We start from the raw sequence: 22,184 nt of genomic DNA, 5'->3' as shown, positions 1-22,184 counted from the left end.
TCAACCCTGAAAAATAAACTCATATGAACCAAGCAATCATTTCCGTGCCATGAAGTTCTTTTAATAACTAGGATTAATAGATGTTACACAGGTATAATGAGGAGATGCTACCAAATGATTCTGTGTTACTGTATGCCCATGCTCTAAATAGGTGGTCTGCTGGTCTCCCTGAAACCATTGAAATAGGAGGGATGGCTCATTGGTAGAAAAGGTTGTGCCCATGCCTAATTATTTTTTAAGGCAAAGTGACATTTCAAGATTGATGACTTTGAAAAATTAAGGGATGATAGTCCTAAAATGTTTCTAGAAACTGGTCAGTAAATACATCCAGTAATTAGATCACATGCTGCTCACAGGAGTCATTTCACCACGAAATTCTCACATCACCTTCTTAGTAATAATTACAGAACAAGGAAGTCAGTTTAGTTCATTTAGTTTCATTTCTCTGTTGTTTTTTTATATTTTAAATATGGTTTCTCTCCTAGAAAATATCACAATCCTTGTAAATTTTGTAAGTGTAAATGTGTTTAATGAATTTGCCCAAGTTTTAGGCATTTACTTCATTTTCAAGGGTTCATTTTTCTTAAATGGCTAGTCAGATTTTTGTTTTTAACTCTGAGTTCCAACTAAGGAGAAAAGGGTCTAAGGACATAAACTGTGTTCAAAGGTTGTGAAATCATATTAGATTATTTCCAGTAATGTCCCAAATATCTAGTCCCCTGCACAAAAGCAGATTCTGCTATTACTTTACTGCAGCTCCATCATGTTTATTCTCAAATTGCTCTCTAGAAAGGATGCCTATATATTATTTGGGAGAGTAGGCATGCCTATACTTAATGGTATTCAACATTTCTCATTCTGAGACACACTTTTTCAATCTGTCACCTTCTAGACACTACATAACTTGATCTGATGTTTCACCAAGACGATGTCCTCAGCCTGACATTTTTGACCAGAGCTATTAAACTAGTTGAGAATCAAGGCAAAGAAACAAGCTGTCTTTAAAACTCAGACATAAGAAGGAAGAATGTAAGAGGACAAGTGACCCACCAATAATATGAACATGCTGTTCAAGCATATATGGATGATGTTAGGAAAGCCAAAGCCCACCTGAAGCTGAATCTGGTGAGGGACATGAAAGGCAGGAAGAGGAGCTTCTCTAGGTATATCAACAGCAAGAGGAAGATGAGGGAAAATGTGGGCCCACTGCTGAATGGGGAAAGAGCCTTGATGACAAAGGACATGGAAATGGCTGATGTACAGAATGCCTTCCTTGCCTCAGTAACTGCTTTGCCTTCAGTAATCTCAGGTTCCTGAGAGACTGGTGAGAAGGTCTGGAAAAAGGGAGATTTACCCTAAGTAGAGGAAGATCAAGTTGGGGAACATTTAAACAAACAGGATGTACACAAGTTCATAGGTCCTGACATGATGTACCCACAAGTGCTGAGGGAGCTGGCCAACATCACTGTGAGGCCACTCTTGATAACTGTGAAAGGTCATGGCAGCTGGGAGAGGTTCCTGACAGCTAGAACAAAGCAAATGTCAATCCCATCTTCAAGAAAGGCAAGACAGAGGACTGGGGAGCTACAGATCTGTCAGCCTCCCCTCAACCCCTGAGAAGGTGATGGAACAAATTATCCTGGAAACACTTTCCAAGCACATAACAGACAGGAAAGTGACTGGGAGTAGTCAGCTTGAATTTGTGAAGACAAAGATGTGCTTAACCAACCTGATAGCCTTCTACAATGAGACTGACTTGTTCAGTGGATGAGGGGACGATATTTATCTTGACTTCAGTAAGGCTTTTGACAGCATCTCCTGTAATGTCCTCACAGACAAAAGGAACGAAGTGTGGACTATGTTAAGTGGACAGTGAAGTGGATTGAAAACTAGCTGAATTGTGAGTCCCAGAAGGTTCTCATCAACAACACAAAGTCCAGGTGGAGGCCAGCCATTAGCAGTGTCTGGTAGTAGTCAATACTGGGGCTCACAGTGGTTTACATCTTCTTTAATACCTGGATGATGGGATACCATACTTTCAGTGACAGCAGGAAGCATGTATCCCACCACTCTCAATACTCCTTCCAGATGTCAATTTGCTCTCATGCAAGTTGTGTTTCACACGTGTGATCACAAGCACACAATCCCATTCCTCCCTTCTCAACATTTCCTTAGATGCTTGTGAAGTCAAGCTCCAAAATTTTGGAAATTGAGTTCTTTAAGGTAAATAAATAGGAAAGTGGGATTTTGTACAATTTCGGTTCTGTCCCTTGCATGTATGTATAACAACGCAGTCTTTTGTTATGTGAACATTATTGCTGCACGATTCTTCACTCAGTAGGAAGGATGGGCAGGTCTCATGCAGTAAATAGCTGTTCAGGATTTTCTGTCATTGTAAGTATTCCATATGCTGGGCTATACATTTATTTACTGCCCACCCGCTTACTGTTTCTTACAGCCATTTTTGTCTTTTAAACTCAGGAACTTCTTTGCAACCTTCTTTTTTACATTTTCCAGAATCTCCTTCATGGGAGAAGTCACGTTAGAATCCAGGTCTCTGGAGCAGCTTTTAACAATTTTAGCATTGAGGCAAAGCTTAATCTCTGTTGTTGCTTCCACTACCTGCAACAACACTCACAATCCCAAAGAAAGTAATCCTTACTACACAGGTTCATCCATTTTCAGGACAAATGCAGGCTTTTCCCTAAATGACACTGTGAGGGTAAAATTGCGTATTGTCATACAGATAAAAACTATACTCACAAAGATAGTGGTATAGTACCATACTCACAAGGAAAGACAAATCACAGCCGCACATCAGTCTTAATTACAGTATCTCCTAAGCCTTTGAGTTCTGCAGGGTATTTTCTCTGCAGTAGATACCTGGATGATGACATCCCAGCAGGCACCAGTTTGGTTCTTGCAGATCAACAAAGGTTCTTGGGCCTGCAATTTACCTTCCTTTATGTAGCTTTCTGTACACTTCTTATGCATGTTTTACTTTCCACTTTCTTTAAGTCCCTCCCCCTTCACCTGCTGTCCTCAGTCCTCAGCTTTTACCCTGCTTTGGCCCTCACATGTGCCCAGTAACCTTCCTCTGCTATAATGCAGCATGTCCAGGTGTAGGACAGGATCGCATGATGGGTAGGAAGCTGAAGATAGCAGAGGCCATGGCTGAGAAAAACCACAAAAGTCACTCCTGTTTCCATGACTCTGCAGTCGGGAAAGTAACCAGTAGCTTAATCAAGGCCTCTCCAGTGCCAGACAGAGCAGAATTTCCTCCTTTGATGGAAGACATGCCCAGAATGAAAGATGCCCTCATTTTTCATGCAACAGCATCACACCATAGGCATCTGCTCTGTTGAGCTGAGGTCAGACAAGGGTAACTATCAGCAGGCCTGCAGACCTGATGGAGCAACTTTTTCATGTACCTGTTAGTGATGGAAACAGGGAACTTCACCAAGGGAAAGGGTCTTCACTGCCCAATTCAGCAGTGTAAGGCGGGACATGTCTGCTAGGAGCAGTGGTGTGCATGGGGAAATGAAACATAGGAAAATTGGGCACTGCTAGCAGGTGCTTGGGCAGGGCAGGAGGGGAATATAATAGTTAAGGCGACATCCAATGATTTAAGGGGGCATTCAGTAACTGAAGACACTACCAGAAAGTGTAAACAGTTCATGAACATAGTTTCACTGTTTTACTTTTTGGAGGTAATACAGAGCATAAGGGAAGGTGAGTGGTTGTTTTTCGTGGAAAAGAAGGAACGAAACGCTTCAGGCAGGCTGTTTTGAGGATTTGTGAATGCAGGTACGTGAGGAAGTGCTTCTGCAGCTAGGGGAGCGTGAAATCCAGCGAGGGGCCGCGTTCAAGTGGCTCCCTCAAAGCTTCACCCGCACAGGCCGGTGCCTTCCCGAGGAAACCAGGGCGTGCACTCAGGTGACCCCCTCCGAGCACCAAGAGAAGCCGGGCGGGACTCCGGTGCAGCGCAACGGGGGGAACTCCCAGCACCTCCGGAGTGGTGGCGACAGGGTTCCGCAGGCGGCGGGGTGAGCACTGTCCCCTCCTCTTTCCCCTTCTTGGGGACGCGAACCGGCTCTCACCACCGCCCCGGGGGAGCCCGAGGGGCGGGTCCGGGAGGCGGGGCCACTCCGGCGGGCACGTTGCGGCCGGGGCCGCCGCAGCTGTCAGTGTCAGGGAGCCGGCGAACCGGGATCCCGGCTACTCCGAGGGGGAATCCCCCAGCCTCGCCCCCGCAGCCAATCGGCGGGCGGCATGCAAATCACGGCCGCCCCGGGAAGCGGCGGGCCAGTGGGAAGGGAGAGGGGCGGGGAGGCGGCGCCCCGTTGGACGGCCGGGAGGACGGTGAGGGCCAATGAGGCGGCGAGGCGGGCAGGGCGCGCCCCGGGGGCGGGGCTATGCAAATTTAGTTTGAAAAAGAGGGCGGGAAATCCGAGTTTCGCGGGAGGCCCTTGGCGCGTAACCCGTCTCCTTTCCCTTCATTCATTGTCAGCAGCCGCCGCTTCCTGGAGCCATTTTCCAGCCGGCCCCACACAGCGGGAGCGGCCCCGCTCCATCCGCCGCATCTGCCCGCCCCGGCGCCTCCGTCCCCCCCCGGCGCCCCGCATCCTGCAGCTGGGGCCCCCCCGGCACCCGCAGCCCCCAGTATTTTACGCGGGTCCTCGGCATCGAGGAGGAAAGGAGCTGGGAAGGCCGGGGGGGGAGGGACGGGGGGAGGAGGAGACGCGGCTGCGGGGACAGACCCGGAGGGAAGGATGAGAAGGGGACTCCAGCCGCCGGCCCCGGCAGCACCGCCGCCCGCACCGTCCACGGACTCCAGAGCAGCCCCCGCCGGCTTCCCGGCCCGCTTTGCCGCCGGCACCTTCATCCAGATCCGCAGCACCGGCGCGGCGGCGGGGGCGCCCTGTGTTGTCTCCTCCTCTGTGGGCGCCGCCGCCGCTTCCCAGGCTCCCGGTGCCTTTGCCCCGGCGGCGGATGGGGGCCAGCCCGCTGGCAGCTCGCTGTACTGCACCCCTCACGGACCCGCCGGCAGGACGGCGCTGCTGCAGCCCGCTCTCGGCGGAGGCCGCCCCCCGGTAATTTTTGTTTTCCCCTGTCCCCGCGGGAGGGTGAAGGGGACCCTGGGGGGGCAGTACCAGGCAGGCCCTCTCCCCGCCGCCGTCCGGGCCCGGGGGGGCGGCCGGGGAGTGTGGGGGGGTTGAGGGCAGGAAAGGCGGAGGTAGCGCTTTGTTGCAATAAACTTTCCTGCCTCCTTCCCACCCCCCGCTGCCGGGTCTTATTTAAAGGTAAAAAAAAAAAAAAAAAAACAAAAAAAAAACAGAAATAGAGAAAAAGACAAGAAAGGGGGGAGGAATAAAAATAATCTCCCGCCACGTCCCGCCGCATGGCAGCGAACAGGGAGAAGCCGTTGGCGTGGAGGGCCCCATTCCCTACCCGGGGCTGGGGGCCGGGCCGGGCCGTGCCCCGCCGGTGTCTCCGCTTCACCCCCGGAGCCGCCGGTGACGTCTGGCACACGTGCGCGGAGGCCGCGGCTGTGACTGGGAGCCGGGGCGGGCGGGGAGGGGGACGCCGCTTCCTCCTCCTCCTCCTCCTTCTCCCTTTGGCCTGGGACAGCCTGACCGCCGGCCGGCCGCCCCCCGGCCCCCGCTGCTCTCCGAAATGCCCCTGCAGCAGGTCAGTGACTCGTGGGGCGGCGGCGCGCAACGACCCCCCTGCCCGACCCCCCTTCATATTTCCGCCTCCCCTGATATTTTCCGGGCCAACCGCCCCCCACCCCCAAAAAAATCATGCCCTCCCCTCTCATCGCCCCCATAGGGTTTTCTTTGTCCTCGCTGTTTTCGGGTGCGCGCTTGGCTCTCGTGGGCTGCGCGGAGTTGGAAGCGGGGGAAAGCGAGGGGCATCCCCGCCGGGAGGGGGTCGTGGACGCCGAGGGAGGGGGCTCAACTGCCCGCCGTGGTCCGTGCCTCCTTCGGCGTCCACGACCCCCTCCCGGCGGTGTGAGATCGCTAAACCCCCCCACTACCCCTTCCTCTCTCGCCCCGGTGCGCCACTGCCCGGGCAAAGCGGGTTTTAACATCCCCCTCCCGCTTCTCCCCGCCCCCCCCCATCGCCCAGCCGGGGATGGTCCCAGGTATCAGATGCTGCTCTAAGTCCGAAATACTTTTTTGCAAGCGCTTGCGAGCACCGTCTCGGTGCAGCCGGGAGACGGTGAGGAGCTGCCTTCCGCGTGGGTTTTTGCGAGCGTTGGCTGCAGAGGTAGTGATTGGGAGTTTCGAGGCTCATCACATCCCTACCCGAACCTCTTTTAATTCTGTTTTAAATAAGTATCTTTGCGGGGGGTTCTTCATATCCTAGCCGTGCTCAATGTCAAGAAGCTGGTTCAAGGCACTTTGTAAATATTTGGCAGTCTGATGCAAAGGTTTGATTCCTAAAAGGTGCTGGTGAGCGAATACAAAGAGGAGCATATGTTATGAGATGATTCTGGGAGAATAATTGCACAGGGTATTTTGGCTTGGTGGGAGGGATTTTGGTGTCGTGGAGGACTCCTAAAATGACTTCTTAATGGGTGCTACAAGACCTTCAAATATGAATTCAGTGCACTGGGGGGTGGGGGAGGGTACACTGTTCACCTCTCTAGTAGGAGGAACTCCCAGCCATAAAATCTTCTTTCCATATTAAAAGTTTGGAATCAGGAAAGCAGTTTTGGCCTCTGCCTGCAAGTTGTGAGTTTGTTGTATACCCTCACCCCCCATGTTTACTTGGGAAGAGATGTGGGATGAGGAGGAAGAGAGTGGTCAGGCTGGCTGTACCTACAGGCTCTAGCTGGCACCCTCCCAGGGCAGTAAGCCATCCATGGCACGTGCCAGGAAAGGGGCAGCACATCCCACTCTGCCCTGGCAGCCGTGCTAATGTGAGTGCCTCTCTTGGAGGCTGGTTTGTTGCAGACCTGTATTTTGGGAAGTAAGGCTGAAAGTGCCCTAGTGCTCTGCCTTGTCATCCTGCTCTGCAGACCACTTGGTGGGGAGGTGATCCAGCCCTTTTGCAGTTCTTCAGCTCCCACCCAGTTTTCCCTAAAGGTTGTAGGGGATTTTCTGGGTCTGAGAGGTGAGGGTATTTCCCAGTTAGTTTTCCCAGTTGGTTCCTAGTTGAGCATTTTTGAGAAACTTACACCAAAGACTGGTGAGAGGAATGATAAAATGCTCGGTAGCTGAGGCAGTGAGTTTAGGCAAGTAGCACCAATATAAATTTAGCACTTGATTAGCAAGTAGCGCATGGAGTCCAAGGCCCCCAGCTGAAAACAAGGCCCTGCTATGCAAAAGACTAGGGATAAGTCTAGTATAAGTAAATTTGGCCAGCACACCTGCGCTGGTTAGGGTTATGAAAATACTCCAGCTCTTCAGATGTAACTGTGCTGGCAACCCACCCATCACTTCCAAATGTAAGCTATGATATGGACTAGAAAAAAGTCAGTACAGTTTAGGTTGTTCAGGGAAGTGTTTGACTATAGCAGCAAATGAAAAAGTTTCCTTTGCTGAAGCGAGCTGCTTGTTCTTCCCAGGAATTTGTTAGTTACTTTATCTATGGTTGCGTGAGTGTAACCTTGCTGGAAAAGCCTTGAAAAGTGGCCTAGTCCACTATAACAGGAGGCTCCAGCCCCAGACTGATGAGTTTACACACTCTCTGTCTGTCTGCCAAGCAGGTGTTTCGATATGGTCCAAGACCTGTTCCTTGCTCAGTCACTGCCTGATGTGGTGGCTCCTGTGGCCAAGGGTTGCTAACTGGGCTTTTGTGCCCTGGTGAGTCCTGGCTCTGGGAGGCTGTGACCTAGCCTGTTGGCTCTTTCAACCTGAGGAGGTTTTTAATGACTCCTGTGGAGTTAATAGAAGAGTGTTACCGGGCAGATCTGAACCCCTGCCATGGCTTAAACACAAGTGGTAATGAAGAATTAACCCTTGCAAAGCGACCATGAGCTTGCTCTCCTGGGGAAAGCCTGAGCCTCTGGAGACAGGGTCAGTGCTCCTGCAAGGGCAGGTGGTCCTGTGTCCTGCCCTGCTGCAGGCTGGTGCTGCTTCCCTTCATCCCTTCCCTTCTGGAATCTCAGGCTTCCCAGGATGGATAATTAACCCTGACCAAAATAAAAAAATAAAGGTTTTCTGCTGGGCAGGCCGGTTGAACCAGCTAATAGAAGGTCTGGTAAATGCCGGGGGCCTTCAAGGGAAGGTGGTGGCCAGGGAGAGGGCACAGATGTAGTGACACCATGCCATTTGGGTGGCAGTGAACTTGTGAATCACCTTGGCTCCTCATGAAAATGTGGGAGAAACTAATGTTTGGTAAGGTACCCCAAAAGCATTCTCGCTGGTGTTGCCTTCTCGCTTGGTGTGAGAAAGTCACCACCATTTGCAAAGCCCAGTACTTAAAAATGAGGCTGCTATAAAAGCAAGCTGCTCAAAATGTTTCTAATTCAAATAGTGGAGAATTTCTTACTGTCTTTGGGTTATAAAGATAAGCCTTTAAGAAGAGGGCCATTTTCTTAGCCATGAGAAAATGCTTAAATGGAGACACCACCCACATGTTAAGTCCTTTTTAAAAGGGGCTAAATCCTCTTAACAACAATATCTTTAGAGAACTCCTGTGGCCTTTAGATGACATAGGCTGTGGAGAGGCTGGTTCGGCATACTTCAGACGGGGGCAGGAGGATTTACATTTCCAAACTGAATACTTAGCACCCCTCACATTTTTTCTGGTGGTTTAGAAAGCACCTCTTCCTCCCTCCTCCTCAGCATGTCACAGCTGGAAAGGTTTTTCTCCTAGGTGTTAGGTAAAGGAGCAAGTCTTTAGGACATAAATACTGAACAAGGATTTAAGGTATGGGAGAAAAACCTGTAAGTTGCATAAAGGAAGTGGGTAGTTAACTAGGAGCTCTTCTTTCTTCTGCAGGAATAAAAAGGTTTGTCTGTGAAGATGCAGGTGTTTTCATATTCAGACCCATTTTTGTATTTCTTTGCCTGACAGTTTGTGTTACTAGGAGTGAATGCTAGCATGAGTTTGGGGCCTTTGCTTTTTGAATAGCATTTAAGGGAGTTTCTTTGGTTTAAATCCATCTCTTCCAGCAACAGACTGCTTGCTTCTGAGCCCAAGGAGGTACCACATGGTCCTTTGGCACAGCTATCTGGGAGAGTTCAAAGAGGTATAAATCCTGATTGCTCTAACTGTGCCAACAAGCATCTAGTGGAAAGCAGGCATCCTAATAAAACCGTACAGGAATAGCCTGTAGCTTGCTGTGCTTGCTGAAGGTGGTTTTGCTACCCTTACACAGAGTCCAGCTACTCTGGTGTGGCTCCGTCTGCACCAGAACTATTGAAGTATGGTAGCCTCATGATGATAAGGGCTTTTGGCAGGTTTCCATGAGCAGCTGAGCCACTCAAAGGCTTTACTGTTGCTGGAAGGAGTAGGCTTGCTTCTCCCTCGGTTTCTTCTGTATTATCTCCTTTGCCCTGCCCCGGCCAGGCAGTGATCTTCCCCCACCTCTCTGCTTGGGGAGCATCCAGCTGTTTGGTTTTCTGCTCCTTTAACAAGGTGAAATAGCTGGGTCTGGCGAGCATTAGGTTGGACATGTGGTAGGTATTGGGCGTACGTGGCCCAGGATGGGATGAGTGTGTTGAAGGAGACAGGAACTTTTCCATGTGGTGGTGTTGAGGTGTTAAATCAGGTGGTTTACTGAGCCTCGGATGTTCAGAAGATAGTCTTGCCTGTTCTTACCATGGTGTTGTGAGATCATGGAGAAGGTGTAGTGGTTTAAGCAACAGAAGGTATCTTCCTTGTGTCACCAGCCTGCTTGCCAAAGTCTGCATATGGGTCACTTTATGGCCAGTTTATTCTGCTGTAGCGGGTGCTTCAACTGATTGAGCCATTAAAAGCATTTCTTTCCCCTCACTTTATCCCAGGTCTGTTGCTGTTGCTCTGTTAACTTTTAGTGCTCATTTGTGAATATGTGCAAGCATTAAAAAATAATAATAAAAAAATCTTTAAATTTGGAAACAGCTGTGTTTTGCAAGGTGGAAGGTTCTCTCACTACTTCTCTGACTATAGCTGTGGCATACGTTTGAGGAAGGAACACAAGAAGAGGGCTTGCACAAAGCCCTTATCCTACTTACTTTGAGAAAGCACTTCATTGGTCGGGGGTTGCAATGAGTTTTATAGCTACCAATGGCCTGTGATTTTTGTCTAATCCCTGTTTGAACCTAGTTGTAGTTTTGACCTTGTGTAGCAACAAGTTCTGCCTATGATTTAGCTATCTTGTATGCAAGTGAAAACCAATTCTGTTTGTTTCTGCCTTCCCCCCCCCCCCCCCAGTTTGAACTTGTTGTCTATAGTGGGTTTGGGTGATCCTAGATATTTTGGCAGGGGAAAAGATTTTCTCATATGCTTCCCTACTCAACTTATGATACATTATCTTCTGTCCCCGATTGTCCTCTCCAAGCTGAAAAGTGGTAGACCATTTAATTTCTTTTGAAATGAAAGCCATTAATGTTAAAAATAAAGATATCCTATTATAAAAAGGTGAGAAATGAAGATGTGAACTTTGAGCTTTTCTTAGTAGGGTTCTTCAAGTATGACACCTTTCAAACCTCAGTCTTCACTTCTGAAGGTGTGTGCTGGGCTGGCTGCCATGGCTTTATTGGCAGGGTTGGTCCTGGTGCTGCGGTGGAGGGGTGTGAGGGTGGCTTGGGCTTTAATCCTTGCTTGTGAGGGAGCTGCCTGCCAAGGATGGTTTGGAGACTGTGACTTCAGTTCAGATGGGCTTCTTGTACTGATGGTGGTAATGTCAATCCAGCCCTGCCCAGAGCAAGGCTTCAGCAGATGGGACCCTCTTCTTAGTGTAACTAAATCTCCAGGTTTTACAGTCTCTGCAAATAATCTCATTTACAGCTGGCAGCTCTGAGTGTGTGTATATATTGTGGCAGCTCTCATGCTTACAAATGACTAAGTTGGACTTCAGGCTTTTGTTTTGGCTGGCAGAGTTAATCACTTCCTGCATTATTTTTCATGAGCAGAATTGTGTTTGTTGCTACGGGGAGCAGAAACCCCCTTCATGTGCCTAGGGGCAGTGATGTGTAGTGGGAGGGAGCCCCCGGTGCCTCCGGGATGGGGCTGCTACGGTGCTTGAGGTGATGCTGATGAAGTATTTGGACTCGGTTTCAATTTCAGTTCTGTTTGAAGACAGACTTGGCAAAATTTCTCAATTTATCACATCTTTAAAAGGGAACTATTTCACTTCTGTTTTCCTCAAGTAAGTTGGTCCAAAACCACACTTGGAAGTGCTATGCCTGGCATGGATGTCTCTTGAAGTACTATGCTGTCTGCTTGGATGGTGCTTCTATTTGCTGGATCTCATGGCATTCGTGGAGTTCTTAATGCCTTATGGGCTCAATGTGAGCTGTGGTAAATACTTCTGTCTGCAACCCTTGTAAAGGGAGAAGACAAGAGCTTGACTAGGCATTCATGAAGCTAATGCATACTGAAAATGACCTCTCCTATGTGGTAGGCATGTCCTCCTTCATGCATTTTAGCCCTCTTTTTATGCATATACAAATACATCACAAATGTGTTGGTAGTTGTTTGCAAACTGAACTTGCCTGAGGTTAATGGCATGTGTCGTGTCTCTCCTATCCTACTTGTGAATGGGAACAGTTGTTGACCTGACCTGTTAGAGTGTGGAAACTAACACACTAACTGCCACCACTGCACATGCATGCCCTGCAGCTTTCGGGCTCTCGTGCTAAAGGTCTTTTGCCTAGGACTAAGCTAGGAAGAAAAGAAAGGTGGAGCTCTGAAGATCACCTTCTCAGAATCAGCTGGCACCTTTTTCGCAACTGCACTGAGTTATGTGGGCAAGTATGGCTTTTGTTTATTCCTGCCGCTAGAAGTCAAGCCAGTACCCTGTTCAGTAACTTCATGTAAGTAGGATGCTTAATTTGATCACCTGCATCTACTTTCCAAGATTTCATCCAGCTCGAATGTGGCTGCACCTAGGCCCACAAGTGTCAACCACCTAAGGCTGATAGCATTTTCAGGTGCCCTACTTAAAAGGTCCAGGACCTGGATTTTAGGAGGATATTAGGTGCTTCCTGTGATATTGAGTTGCAGTACTGGAGAAGTTAGGTCCTCACAATAAGATTTTAGGGTCTCGTCAACACTGCAAGCCACTAGTTATTTTGCAACTCATAGAAAACATGTAAACAACTATTTTTGATAAAAACAAACTGTATTGGGAAACTGAATAACAAGAGGTGTCTGCTTGGCCTTGGCTGCCTCAGCTCCAGCATTCCTACTGCAAGTTATGGTATGCGTGTGTTGGTTAATGCATGCAGAGATTCTAGAAGTAATTTTTATTAATGAACGTCTTGAAAGACTTTCTCCTTTTTGCAATACTGTTCTGGTTTTGTTCTTTTTGGTTGTTGTACAGCTGTTGGTTCAAAGGTTTCTGCATATTGCATAACTTACTGCTAGAAAGTGGGGTGGGGGAAGAAACTCATTGGCAAACTTCCTTCCTTGTTAATTAAGGTGACATAAAATTCTCTGTTTTAGGGGCTGTCTCCATGCAGTGCAAGAGTCAAATTCTTATATATAGTGTCAGGCTTATCTATCCACTGTACTAGTTCTCTCTAAATAAGATTTTCTCTCAATTTTGGTTCTACCCGTTAGTTACAAACTCTTACTAAAATTGGAGTGCAGTAACAGATATATTTTCTTCCTGCAAGCCACTGAATCTGCACTGTAGGATTTCATGATTTTTACACATTTTAAAGTACAGATGTAATTTTAGAGTGAAACACTTCTCCCTAGAGCAAGTGTACTATGCTCTCTATAAAACTTAGCTTTCAAATTTGCCTTTCAAATGTTGTTCAGAAACAAACTGGCATGAGACTTGCTTGCATCCCTCCTACCTAGACTCCTATTTAAGACATGTCATCTGGCAAACTTCAGGTCTGGAAGTAAAAACAGTAACCTCTTGGCCAGGCATTTATATTCGTATGGTCCATTTACATTGACAGTAGGCTTCTGGCTTTTTGGGTGCTACCACAGTGTAAGTAGATAAGTATGTAAAAATATTAAATGATGTGCAGAAAGGGTTTTGTCTTGTACCATACATGGAATGGTGGTTTGTGTGTATCAGGTTATCTGCTGTGTACTGGAAAATACATGCTTCAAGGCAGGTCTGAAGGGCTTGCTGCGTTCTCTGTCTGCTTCTGCAATGGAAACTGGGCTTTCCTTCACCCTCTGCTTGGTCTTTTTTAACATTTGTTGGTTTTAAAGTAGTTTTTCCAACCAGAGATGCTAGAAATTGAATTATATGGAATTATAATGTCTTGAGTGATGCTAGTAACCTAATAGTGCCTTCAGTACTTGTTTTCTTGTGGTGCTAACTCTGGAATTAAATGGCAATTACCATGCATGTATGCTGGTGTTATTTTGCCTTGCCAGCACTGTGTTTTTAGACGGCGCTGGTCGCACACATTGACAGTCAGTTTTTTGTCCCCATACAGTAAGCTGGTTCACACTTTGTCTAATGTCTTCGCATAGCGGGAATTGATGTTGGCTACAGCTCTCACAGAAGGCTTTTGTGTGGCGATATCTGAAAGCTGTCTTGTTGGAGCTTTTATCAAGGCTATTGCAATGGGGCCATTATCCCCGCTCATGGCCAACATAGATATTCACAGAAATTTTTATAATAATGCTTAGTAAGTGGCACGCTGGCCGAGAGCGACAATGCTGGCGTGGTACAGAAATAATACCCGAGGTGGCAGCTGTGCTGCGGCGAGGCGTTATCTGTCCTCGCAGACCAGGGACAGGGTGGGAAGGGAACCCCGCATGGGGCAGACGGAGGCTGGTGATCGGGGCTATCGCAAGCACGAATAATCCTGGCCGTCGGCTCAGCAGAATAAAGTTTTACTTTTCATGGTAAGACTCTTATTGTGTGGCTCCAAGTAACCCTAATGCGAATTGCTGTGTAATAATTCTGCACCTTGTCCTTCCCCCCCCCCCCCCCTTATCTCTCAGCTGCGCGATATCTGTAGCCTAAAAACGTCTCTTGGGAGTTATGTAAAACTGCGAGTCGGGTGAGAGGAAGCTGAAACTTCACAACTCCACTGTAGTACTCTTTTTAAGCACAAACCTCTTGAACTGGTAGAAAAGACAACTTACTACTTGAGGTGGGGGCAGGGAGGGCTTTAATAGCATTTTCACCGGCTGCTTTGTCTCAACAGTGGCTATTTCACAGGGTTTATTCTTCTTTTCCCCTCAGGATCTGGGAGTTAGAAAAAGCTCTTTTTGTAAAGACGGTGCCATGAAAGCATAAGCAAGTTGCTCATTTTCTTTCTCTGGTTCTTAATCATAAGAGCTGCCTTGATGATTTTTCCCACCTCAAATTAGCAGCTTATTTATAACATGCTAATGTTCTGCATGCCCGTCGGTATTACTGTTCTGTCGTGCTGAGCTGCGAATTGTTCTCTCAAAAACTGACACTGTGAAGATGACATAAATGAACATGGGAAATAGCATATGATAGAGAGAAATTCAGGTGGCTTTTGATATGACTTTTGGTTCACACTTCTTTCTATAAAATCATTTTAAGTTTCTTTTCTGAATTCAGTTGCTAGTCATGTTTTTGGTGCTTGTTCTTTATTTTTTACTTGAAGAAAAATGAAGACCATTGCCTTTTTGGCATCTTCGCTACCCTTTCATTCCTGTTGGCAAACATTTCTGTGATCATGTCCTGTGTCTGCCACAAGCTGCCTTCTTGGATTGTATGCAGGGGAGTGAGGAACTTCAGGGGGTATTTCCCCCTTCTCAGGGCCCTTGCAACAAGCACTTCGCAACTGAGAGCCTGCAAGACCCCTGCAGGAAGGCTCTTCCAGATCTAAGGGTTAGCAGCATCCTTCCCAATAGTCCTCTGCTGCAGCTGAAGCAAAGACTACAGAAAGACTGAGGAGCATTCCAAGTCCAGGCCATGCGACACAGGGTGTCTTGTGCATGAAGAAGGAAATGGCAAAATAAAAACACATCCCATGACTTGTATTTGCAGCCATGTGCTTTGTTGGTGTTTACAAGAAAGGTGGTAATGAAAGGTGCAAGATCAGTTGGAGGCCTCCAATACTGCTTGCTTGTGCCCTGTTCTCTAAAGGTGCTCTTCATGTCACTGCTGGCCTTGGTGTGCTGAAGCCCTTTCCTTTTCTCGTCTTGATAACGTGTTTTTGCTGAATATGTGGGAAGTGAATGCAACATTAGTGAACAGGTTGTGTGCTGTCGGCTAGATAGTAAGCTTAGGTACAGCCTTCTGTGGACATAAGTGAGTTAATGCTTATCAAGCTTTTTTTGTGGTGTTCCTTTCTTTTTTGGTGGGGGAGAAACCCACTTTGCTATGAAGGAGAATGTGTAGGGGATTCCAGAGACTGACATATTTAATTAAATTAGGAGGGTGAAAAAAAGGGAGAGAAAAGAAAAGCAAGCTTGTAGGCAGGCAAATTCCCCTTATTCAGAGAAAGCCATATGTTCAGGATACTATCCTTGGTGTGATTTATTTGCTTCAGAATTAGGAAGGAGGGTTGCTAGGAAAAGAAAGATGCATTCACTTCTTTCACCTTAAAGAATTTTATAAGGGTGATTACCATCTCCCTCCTTTCTCCCTCTTTCCTAGTCCTGGAGAATAATCAATTTAGCAATAAGTCAGAGCAAGCAAAAAAGTGATTGTTCTCATCTGCAATGCAGAGACTAAGACGGGCTTTCTACTGAAGGCCAAAATCAAGTATTTCTGCTTCAAAGTGAATCAGGAGTTATCAAACCATTCCACTCTTTTATTTTCCCCTTCAATTCTGTATAGTTTTTGTTTTCTTGACTACCCTTCAGTTCTTTCAATGGCCTCAGTACCATTTTGAATGGGGAAGCAGCACTGGTAGTATCAGACAGGCATTGTATCTGTTGCTAGTACTTGATTTGAAGTGGAGAAAGGCAGCTTTCCCAGCTGTTTGAAGATCTTGATTGCCTCAGCATGTGAAGAACAGCCCCCAAACTCTGCTTGACTGGCAGTTGAGAAGGGAAGAATCTCCTTAAGACATTGCAGGGAGAAGACTGTAGGCATCTGTGAGGTGCTATAGCATATTTAGATAAAAATATCACATACTTGAGCTTGTCTATTGACTTGTTCAATGATGATGCCTTGTTGAAATGGAAAAAAAACCAGCAGATCTGGAATAGTTCTAAATTCCTTGAACTTTGTGTAATACTGCAATGACACAAAGGGACAGCATAAGGATTCCAGCAAATGTACTTGCCCACTAGGGCAGCCCTGTCTCTTTCCCTGGTTGTGCAAGCATGGCATGCCTAGAAGATTAGGGACAACTTGCCTGCCAGCAGCAGTAATGGTCCTGAAAGGTTTGCTTTCCTCCTGAGAAGCTGGTGTCAGATCTTCGTCTAGATTCAGCCCCAGATGCTGGTTAATGTTGTGCAAATCATACAAAAGTGTATTGTTCCTTCTGCTGCAAAGTAACGCTGAATGCCTTCTGCAAGTACTTCACCTCCTGCTGAGTGCCAGAAACAATGCTTTTTCTCCTCTTTGTTGCTCTGCCTCATGTTTGAGTGCCTCTCCATGACTGCATGGGCATGAGCCCTAGCATGGGGCAGGTGCAGTGACTTTTCCAGCTAGAACCTTGAATTAGGAGTGTCTTGAATTAAGAGTGTGGGAAGGTACATGATACACTTGGAGTTAAAATGTGGAGTGTAACTTAGTAGGTGCATTAGTCTGAACTGAGGTGGGAGTGCAGGTCAGGGCTGATGCAGTGGCACACGTACATGGGGGAGATCTTTATGCCCGTGTCGCCACAGGTCCACTTGTTTGTGCGTCTGCACTCCGTGCATGTAAGACTATATTTTTTTGGGTAGCACTATTGATCAGGGCCATGACTAGTTGCTTTCTTTTTCTTTTGTGTAACAGTGTAGAGAAACTTCAGCTTTCACTTAGTTTCCTGTTGCTTTCAGAGGAGGAGTTGAAACTGGATTTCTTAGGTCTACCATGTTGACCTAACGCCACATGGTCGTGGTATCTTGATCTGATTTTTCCCTTCAGAAAAAGGTCCAAAACCCAGCATGCTTCACTCTGTTCATTTTGCAATGAGCTGATTATTTTGTAGAGACAAACTTGGGAGCCGCTTTTGTTGTGAGGAGCTACACTTAACCAGCAGATGCTTGGAGTACCTGTGAGCTTGTGGAGACTGTATCCTCTTCAGACGTGCTTTATGATGATACAGGCTGCTGAGGGGATAGTCCTGCCACCACATCAGCCAGCTGTATCTAGCATTTTGGCTACAGCTGAGATCGGACTATCGATATCAGTGATGTGAGCTTCAAATTGTGCAAGAACTGATGAAGGTTTTGCGTTGCTTGGACAAGAAGATGGGACATACACATATACAGCCTTGGGGTTTTTGAGGGCTGAGCAGGAGTCCTTGGGAGCAGTGGAATGAGGTGTGTGTTGGGATCCTGAGGAGCTGGGCTTCTGTTTCTCCAGTTTAACTAGCTGCTTGTATCTCCCCTGACATTTTGAGTTTGTGTCAGTCCATTCACTAAGTGTTTTTATCCAGGCTGCCAATTCCAACAAAGTTCCTGGCCCAAGCTTTGTATTAAGATCTTTAAGAAAGCAGGCCAGCAAGGTGATTTGGGTGAGAACCTTTTACAATCACAACATGAAATTTTTTCACCTTAACGGGCCAAGGCAGTGGTTTGAGCGTATGCCAGCATGCCTTTCCAGAGCTGTGATACAGCTGAACCACAGTGGAAATCTAGAACCGTAACGACACTGCTTATAGGAAGTTTGACTCCCTGCACTTAACCACAAATGTGGTCAATCTTAGGAGAGGCAATAATGGAGAGGAAGAAAGGTGGTAGTATTTGATTAGCTTTGTTCTCCTTGTTTTCTGCAGTGCATCTGATGGATACAGCTCCAGCTGTGAGAAAGGAGTGGTAATATTACTGACTGATGGTTCCTTTTTACACTTTATATCTACCCTAAAAGAGTATCTTTAACAAGACTTGCTTTCAGCATAATAAATTATGTAGTCATGTGCTATTATTAAACAGTTGCGCTGCTTGGTAAGCTATCCAGTATTTCTGAGGACAATAAAATATAGAAGAGGATTAAATACCATGTCAAGATCTTTTAGGTGATCACTAGCTTCATGCAGAGACTGAAACACAATCCAATTGTGACAGGTATCAGTAGTAGGTGAATGAGGGACAGAGGTCTTCCTATTGTTCCTCACCATCATAGAATGGTTTGTGTTGGAAAGGACCTTAAGATCATCTAGTTCAAACTCCCCTGCCATGGGAAGGGATGCCTCACACTAAACCATCTCGCCCAAGGCTCTGTCCAACCTGGCTTTGAAGGCTGCCAGGAATGGGGCAGCCACAGCTTCTTTGGGCAACCCGTTCCAGTGCCTCACCACCCTCTCAGTAAAGAATTTCTTCCTTATATCCAATCTAAACTTCCCCTGTTTAAGTTTGAACCCGTTGTCCCTTGTCCTGTCACTACAGTCCCTGATGAAGAGTCCCTCCCCAGCATCCTTGTAGGCCCCCTTCAGATACTGGAAGGCTGCTATGAGGTCTCCACGCAGCCTTCTCTTCTCCAGGCTGAACAGCCCCAACTTTCTCAGCCTATCTTCATACGGGAGGTGCTCCAGTCCCCTGATCATCCTCGTGGCCCTCCTCTGGACTTGTTCCAACAGTTCCATGTCCTTTCTATGCTGAGGACACCAGATCTGCATGCAGGTCTCCATACCTCACACCCACAGGTTAGATCTGTTTGGTTCAGCAACATGGGAATGGCCGTTTGTCTTAGAAACTAGAATCTCCTCCAGATTCTTGTCTGCATGGTCTTAGAAATGAAATGTAATCCCCTCATAGTCAGGGTAACCTTAATTGCCTGCTGGGGTAGGAAGGAAAAGATGAATTGGGGATCAGGTTTGTGCTACACTGAGTGCTGCCTGTGACAGAGTGGAATTCCTGGAACCATTCTGAGAGACACTCTGGGAATTTGGTTTTGCAGTCAGCTTACGGTGATCCAAGTCGATGCTGCCATGACTAGGGTCATGCTGCCCTCCCTTCCTGCTCACACGGTCCCACCACCTCCCTGTGTCGTAGTTGCTTTCCCTTGTACTGCCCCCTGCTCCACCAGACCAGAGACCTGCTCCAGCTGAAAGCCAACAGTGGGTGAGTGATTAGTTTTCAGCCCAGCTTGCTCCTTGGCCTGCACGGCTCTGGCAGCGTGTCCAGTGAGGGCTGTCGCTCTCAGCAGCGGGCCCCAAGGTGCACCCTTGGTTGTGGATGTCTGCACGTGCCCTCTCCCCACACGTAGGATGCCTAACTCGGGATCTAGAGCCTTGCTGTGTGTGTGACCTTAGCATCTCCTAGAAGTGCAAGGAGTTGTGCAGAACGAAACCCGAACAGATGGCTCTGTAAAGGAATAGGCAGCTTTTGTGCTGTTACTTACTGCTTAGGTTACTGAGTGCATGCAGCTGCCAGTGCCCAAGGGCTGAAGGGAACTTGTGCTTTTAAAGGCTTTGGGGCAGTTTAGGGGTTTTGTGAGCACACAGAGGAGTAAACATGGCTGAAAATGTTCTCAGTTCACAGAGGAAATCCACCGTTGCTTAAACCGAGAGTTTGTGTTTCCTCAGCGTTGTGTGTGCTCCGTGCCTTCTACACTCTGCTTCCAGTCCCTGATTGAGGCTCCCAGGCTACATGTAATTTAATTACAGTCTTAGGGCTGGCATTGAAGTAGGTGAAGATATAAATGTAATTTGCACCTGGAAGTTATGTGTGTAGTGAGCTTGTAATACTGGAGGCCTTCTCCAAAATCATTGCTATCAGGAAATACCTCCTGCGGAAAGACTGGCTGTGCTGCTTTCACAGGTACAGCTTCTCTTAGCAGGGCTTTAACATGACTCATTTTTGACAGATGAAAGTAAAAGTGTCATGGTCTTGCATGAGGTCATAGAATCCCCTGAGATAGTAATTGGGATGGCTTTTACTGCCAATAGCTGCATCCATAGCCAAGGGGCTTATCTTGCGTGGGTTATGGGAAGACTCCTGGAGCTTTTGGTCGGATGAGTGGTAATGAATGCTAGTCATATGCAAAGTTCATCAAGGAAGGCTGAACTACCTGACTGCATTCATAGCAGAATCTCTTTTCTATCCCTCAAGTCAGGGGGTGAAGCCAACCTGTGTGGTAGTGACAGCACCCAGGGCCCTGCTTATTCCACCCCACTGCAGAATTCAGCCTTTGTGGCTAAAATACACTGTTGAATTTCAGCTTCAGATTAAAAGGAGGTGTATCATTGTGATTGTAAGGAAACCTCCACAAACAAACTCAACTAAGTAATTCTGGAGGCAAGTCTTACTTCACAGCCCTATTAGTTACAGGCTATCACTTTAATCTGTTGCCTAATTTTGAGCATAACTATTTCATTGATTACTTCAGCAAAAAACTTCAGATGTGTTTATCTCTCAGTCCTTCCCCATGCTGCCAGAAGCCTTTGCTCTCTGCACTGCAACTGCTAGAACTTCCATCTTTCTCCTGGTACTTTCTTTAGCACCGTTGTGCGTTGAAGCATTTGCAGGATGGTGAAACGTGAAAGCTGTGCAGCATTCCTATTTATTTTGGAATTCAGTGTCTCACGTAAGGAATGCTGTAACTCTGCCATATTTACTTTCTTGCATTTAATTCAATAAAATGTATTTACCTGAAGCGGATGAAATTTCCAGTTTGCTGTGGAAAGTGTAGGGCCACGCTGCAGAACTTGTTCTAAGCTAGCATGGAGCATGTGAGGGCTTCTTGCCAGTGCAAAGCATAGGAGGGAAGTCAAGAAGAAGACTTGCTGCTATCATTAGCAGGTGCCTGTTGAAAGGGTAGAAATTATGGATGTCAAGGCAAGACAACAGGTTTTTGGTGCGTGTTTTTTTAGCAGTCTAGGAAACCTACAGGCTGCTGGGAGCTTCCCTTGGCTGCCCTGAGTTGTCTTACTCCTCCTCCTGCTGTTAGGAGAATAAAACTGTCTTTCCTATCCATATACAATTGAGAAAGGCTATCATATACAGGGTATTTTTTATCCTATTCATTTCTATAATTATATGCAGCTTTCATAAATCTGGATGGAGAGATCCTATATACTTTGGAAGGGCTCATTTGATCTAAATTTAAGGCTGTCTCATGTCCAGTTGTGAAACCTGCTATTTTAGTTTGTCCTACCTACAGCCTTGTACTAAAACAAGAGGAAAAGAATGAAAAGGAGAAACTGAAAAGTATGTGTGAGAAGAGGGAAAGATGACTCATAAGTGGGGCTGCATTTGAAAATGAAAAGGATCAAGGTGTGCCGATCATAAGAGACAAAGTTACGGGTTTTGTGAAGAAGGCACAGTTAAATCATATGGTCATTTATCTTCTGAACAGATTAAGGTACATTTGTGAAAGAACCCAGGAGCCTGGAATCTATTTAAAGAAAGGAATTTTTAGTGCAGCCTTTAATAGGTGATATTTTAGTGCTAGATTCCAATGGAAGACTTCTCCAGGCTTCTGGAAAATCCCATTTAGCTGTCCATTGCCTATGGGATAGTTCTAATAACTAGATGGTTTTACAGCAAGGCAGGTAGCAGAAAGGGGAAGAGGGGGAAGGCAGCAGTGCAAGAAGCCAAATGGTCTTTCTCTGAACCTTAGGCTGCAATGAGTAGAAACTAAAGCTCATGAATAGAAATTTGAGTCTCTGCTTTAACGCTAGGTGTTGTTCTTTTGTGTTTCTGCTAGTGCTCTGCTCTTACAGTCTCCTTCTGGCATCCACAAAACTTCCCTAAAACTTGGGAACTCAGTGAACAACTTTTCCTGCCTTTTCTCCCGCCAACCAAAAGCTAAAAGATAACAAAGATGTAGCTGTCTGACATGTGAATGAGACTGATAGAAAATATGTTTAATTTTTTAAAGCATTTTGATTAAAAAAAGAAAAAAAGTAACTGCCAATATGGCATTGGATTAAAAATTGGCTAAGTGACAGGAAAAGGGTCCTTTTAATTTCAGTATTTGCACTGATCCCAGTACTATGGAGCGCTTTCATTATTGTCCCAGAAGT

At 46.7% G+C, this 22,184-nt stretch overlaps 1 protein-coding gene across 1 annotated transcript in view; it reads left to right on the top strand.

The window, feature by feature from the left end:
• Nucleotides 1-4,772: 4,772 nt before the first annotated feature.
• Nucleotides 4,773-22,184, top strand: part of E2F3 (E2F transcription factor 3) — a gene marked incomplete at its 5' end in the record, with an annotated part of 42,775 nt that continues 25,363 nt past the window's right edge. The window contains one exon of the mRNA XM_080639507.1: nucleotides 4,773-5,093. Within this exon, the coding sequence (XP_080495633.1) occupies nucleotides 4,773-5,093 (321 nt within the window). The remainder of the gene's footprint in view (nucleotides 5,094-22,184) is intronic.

The sequence above is a fragment of the Psittacula echo genome, assembly GCF_963264785.1.
Source record: "Psittacula echo genome assembly, chromosome: 2".
NCBI lineage: Eukaryota > Metazoa > Chordata > Aves > Psittaciformes > Psittacidae > Psittacula > Psittacula echo.
Note: the sequence above shows the minus strand (reverse complement) of the source record. Positions and strands in the feature narration are given on the sequence as shown.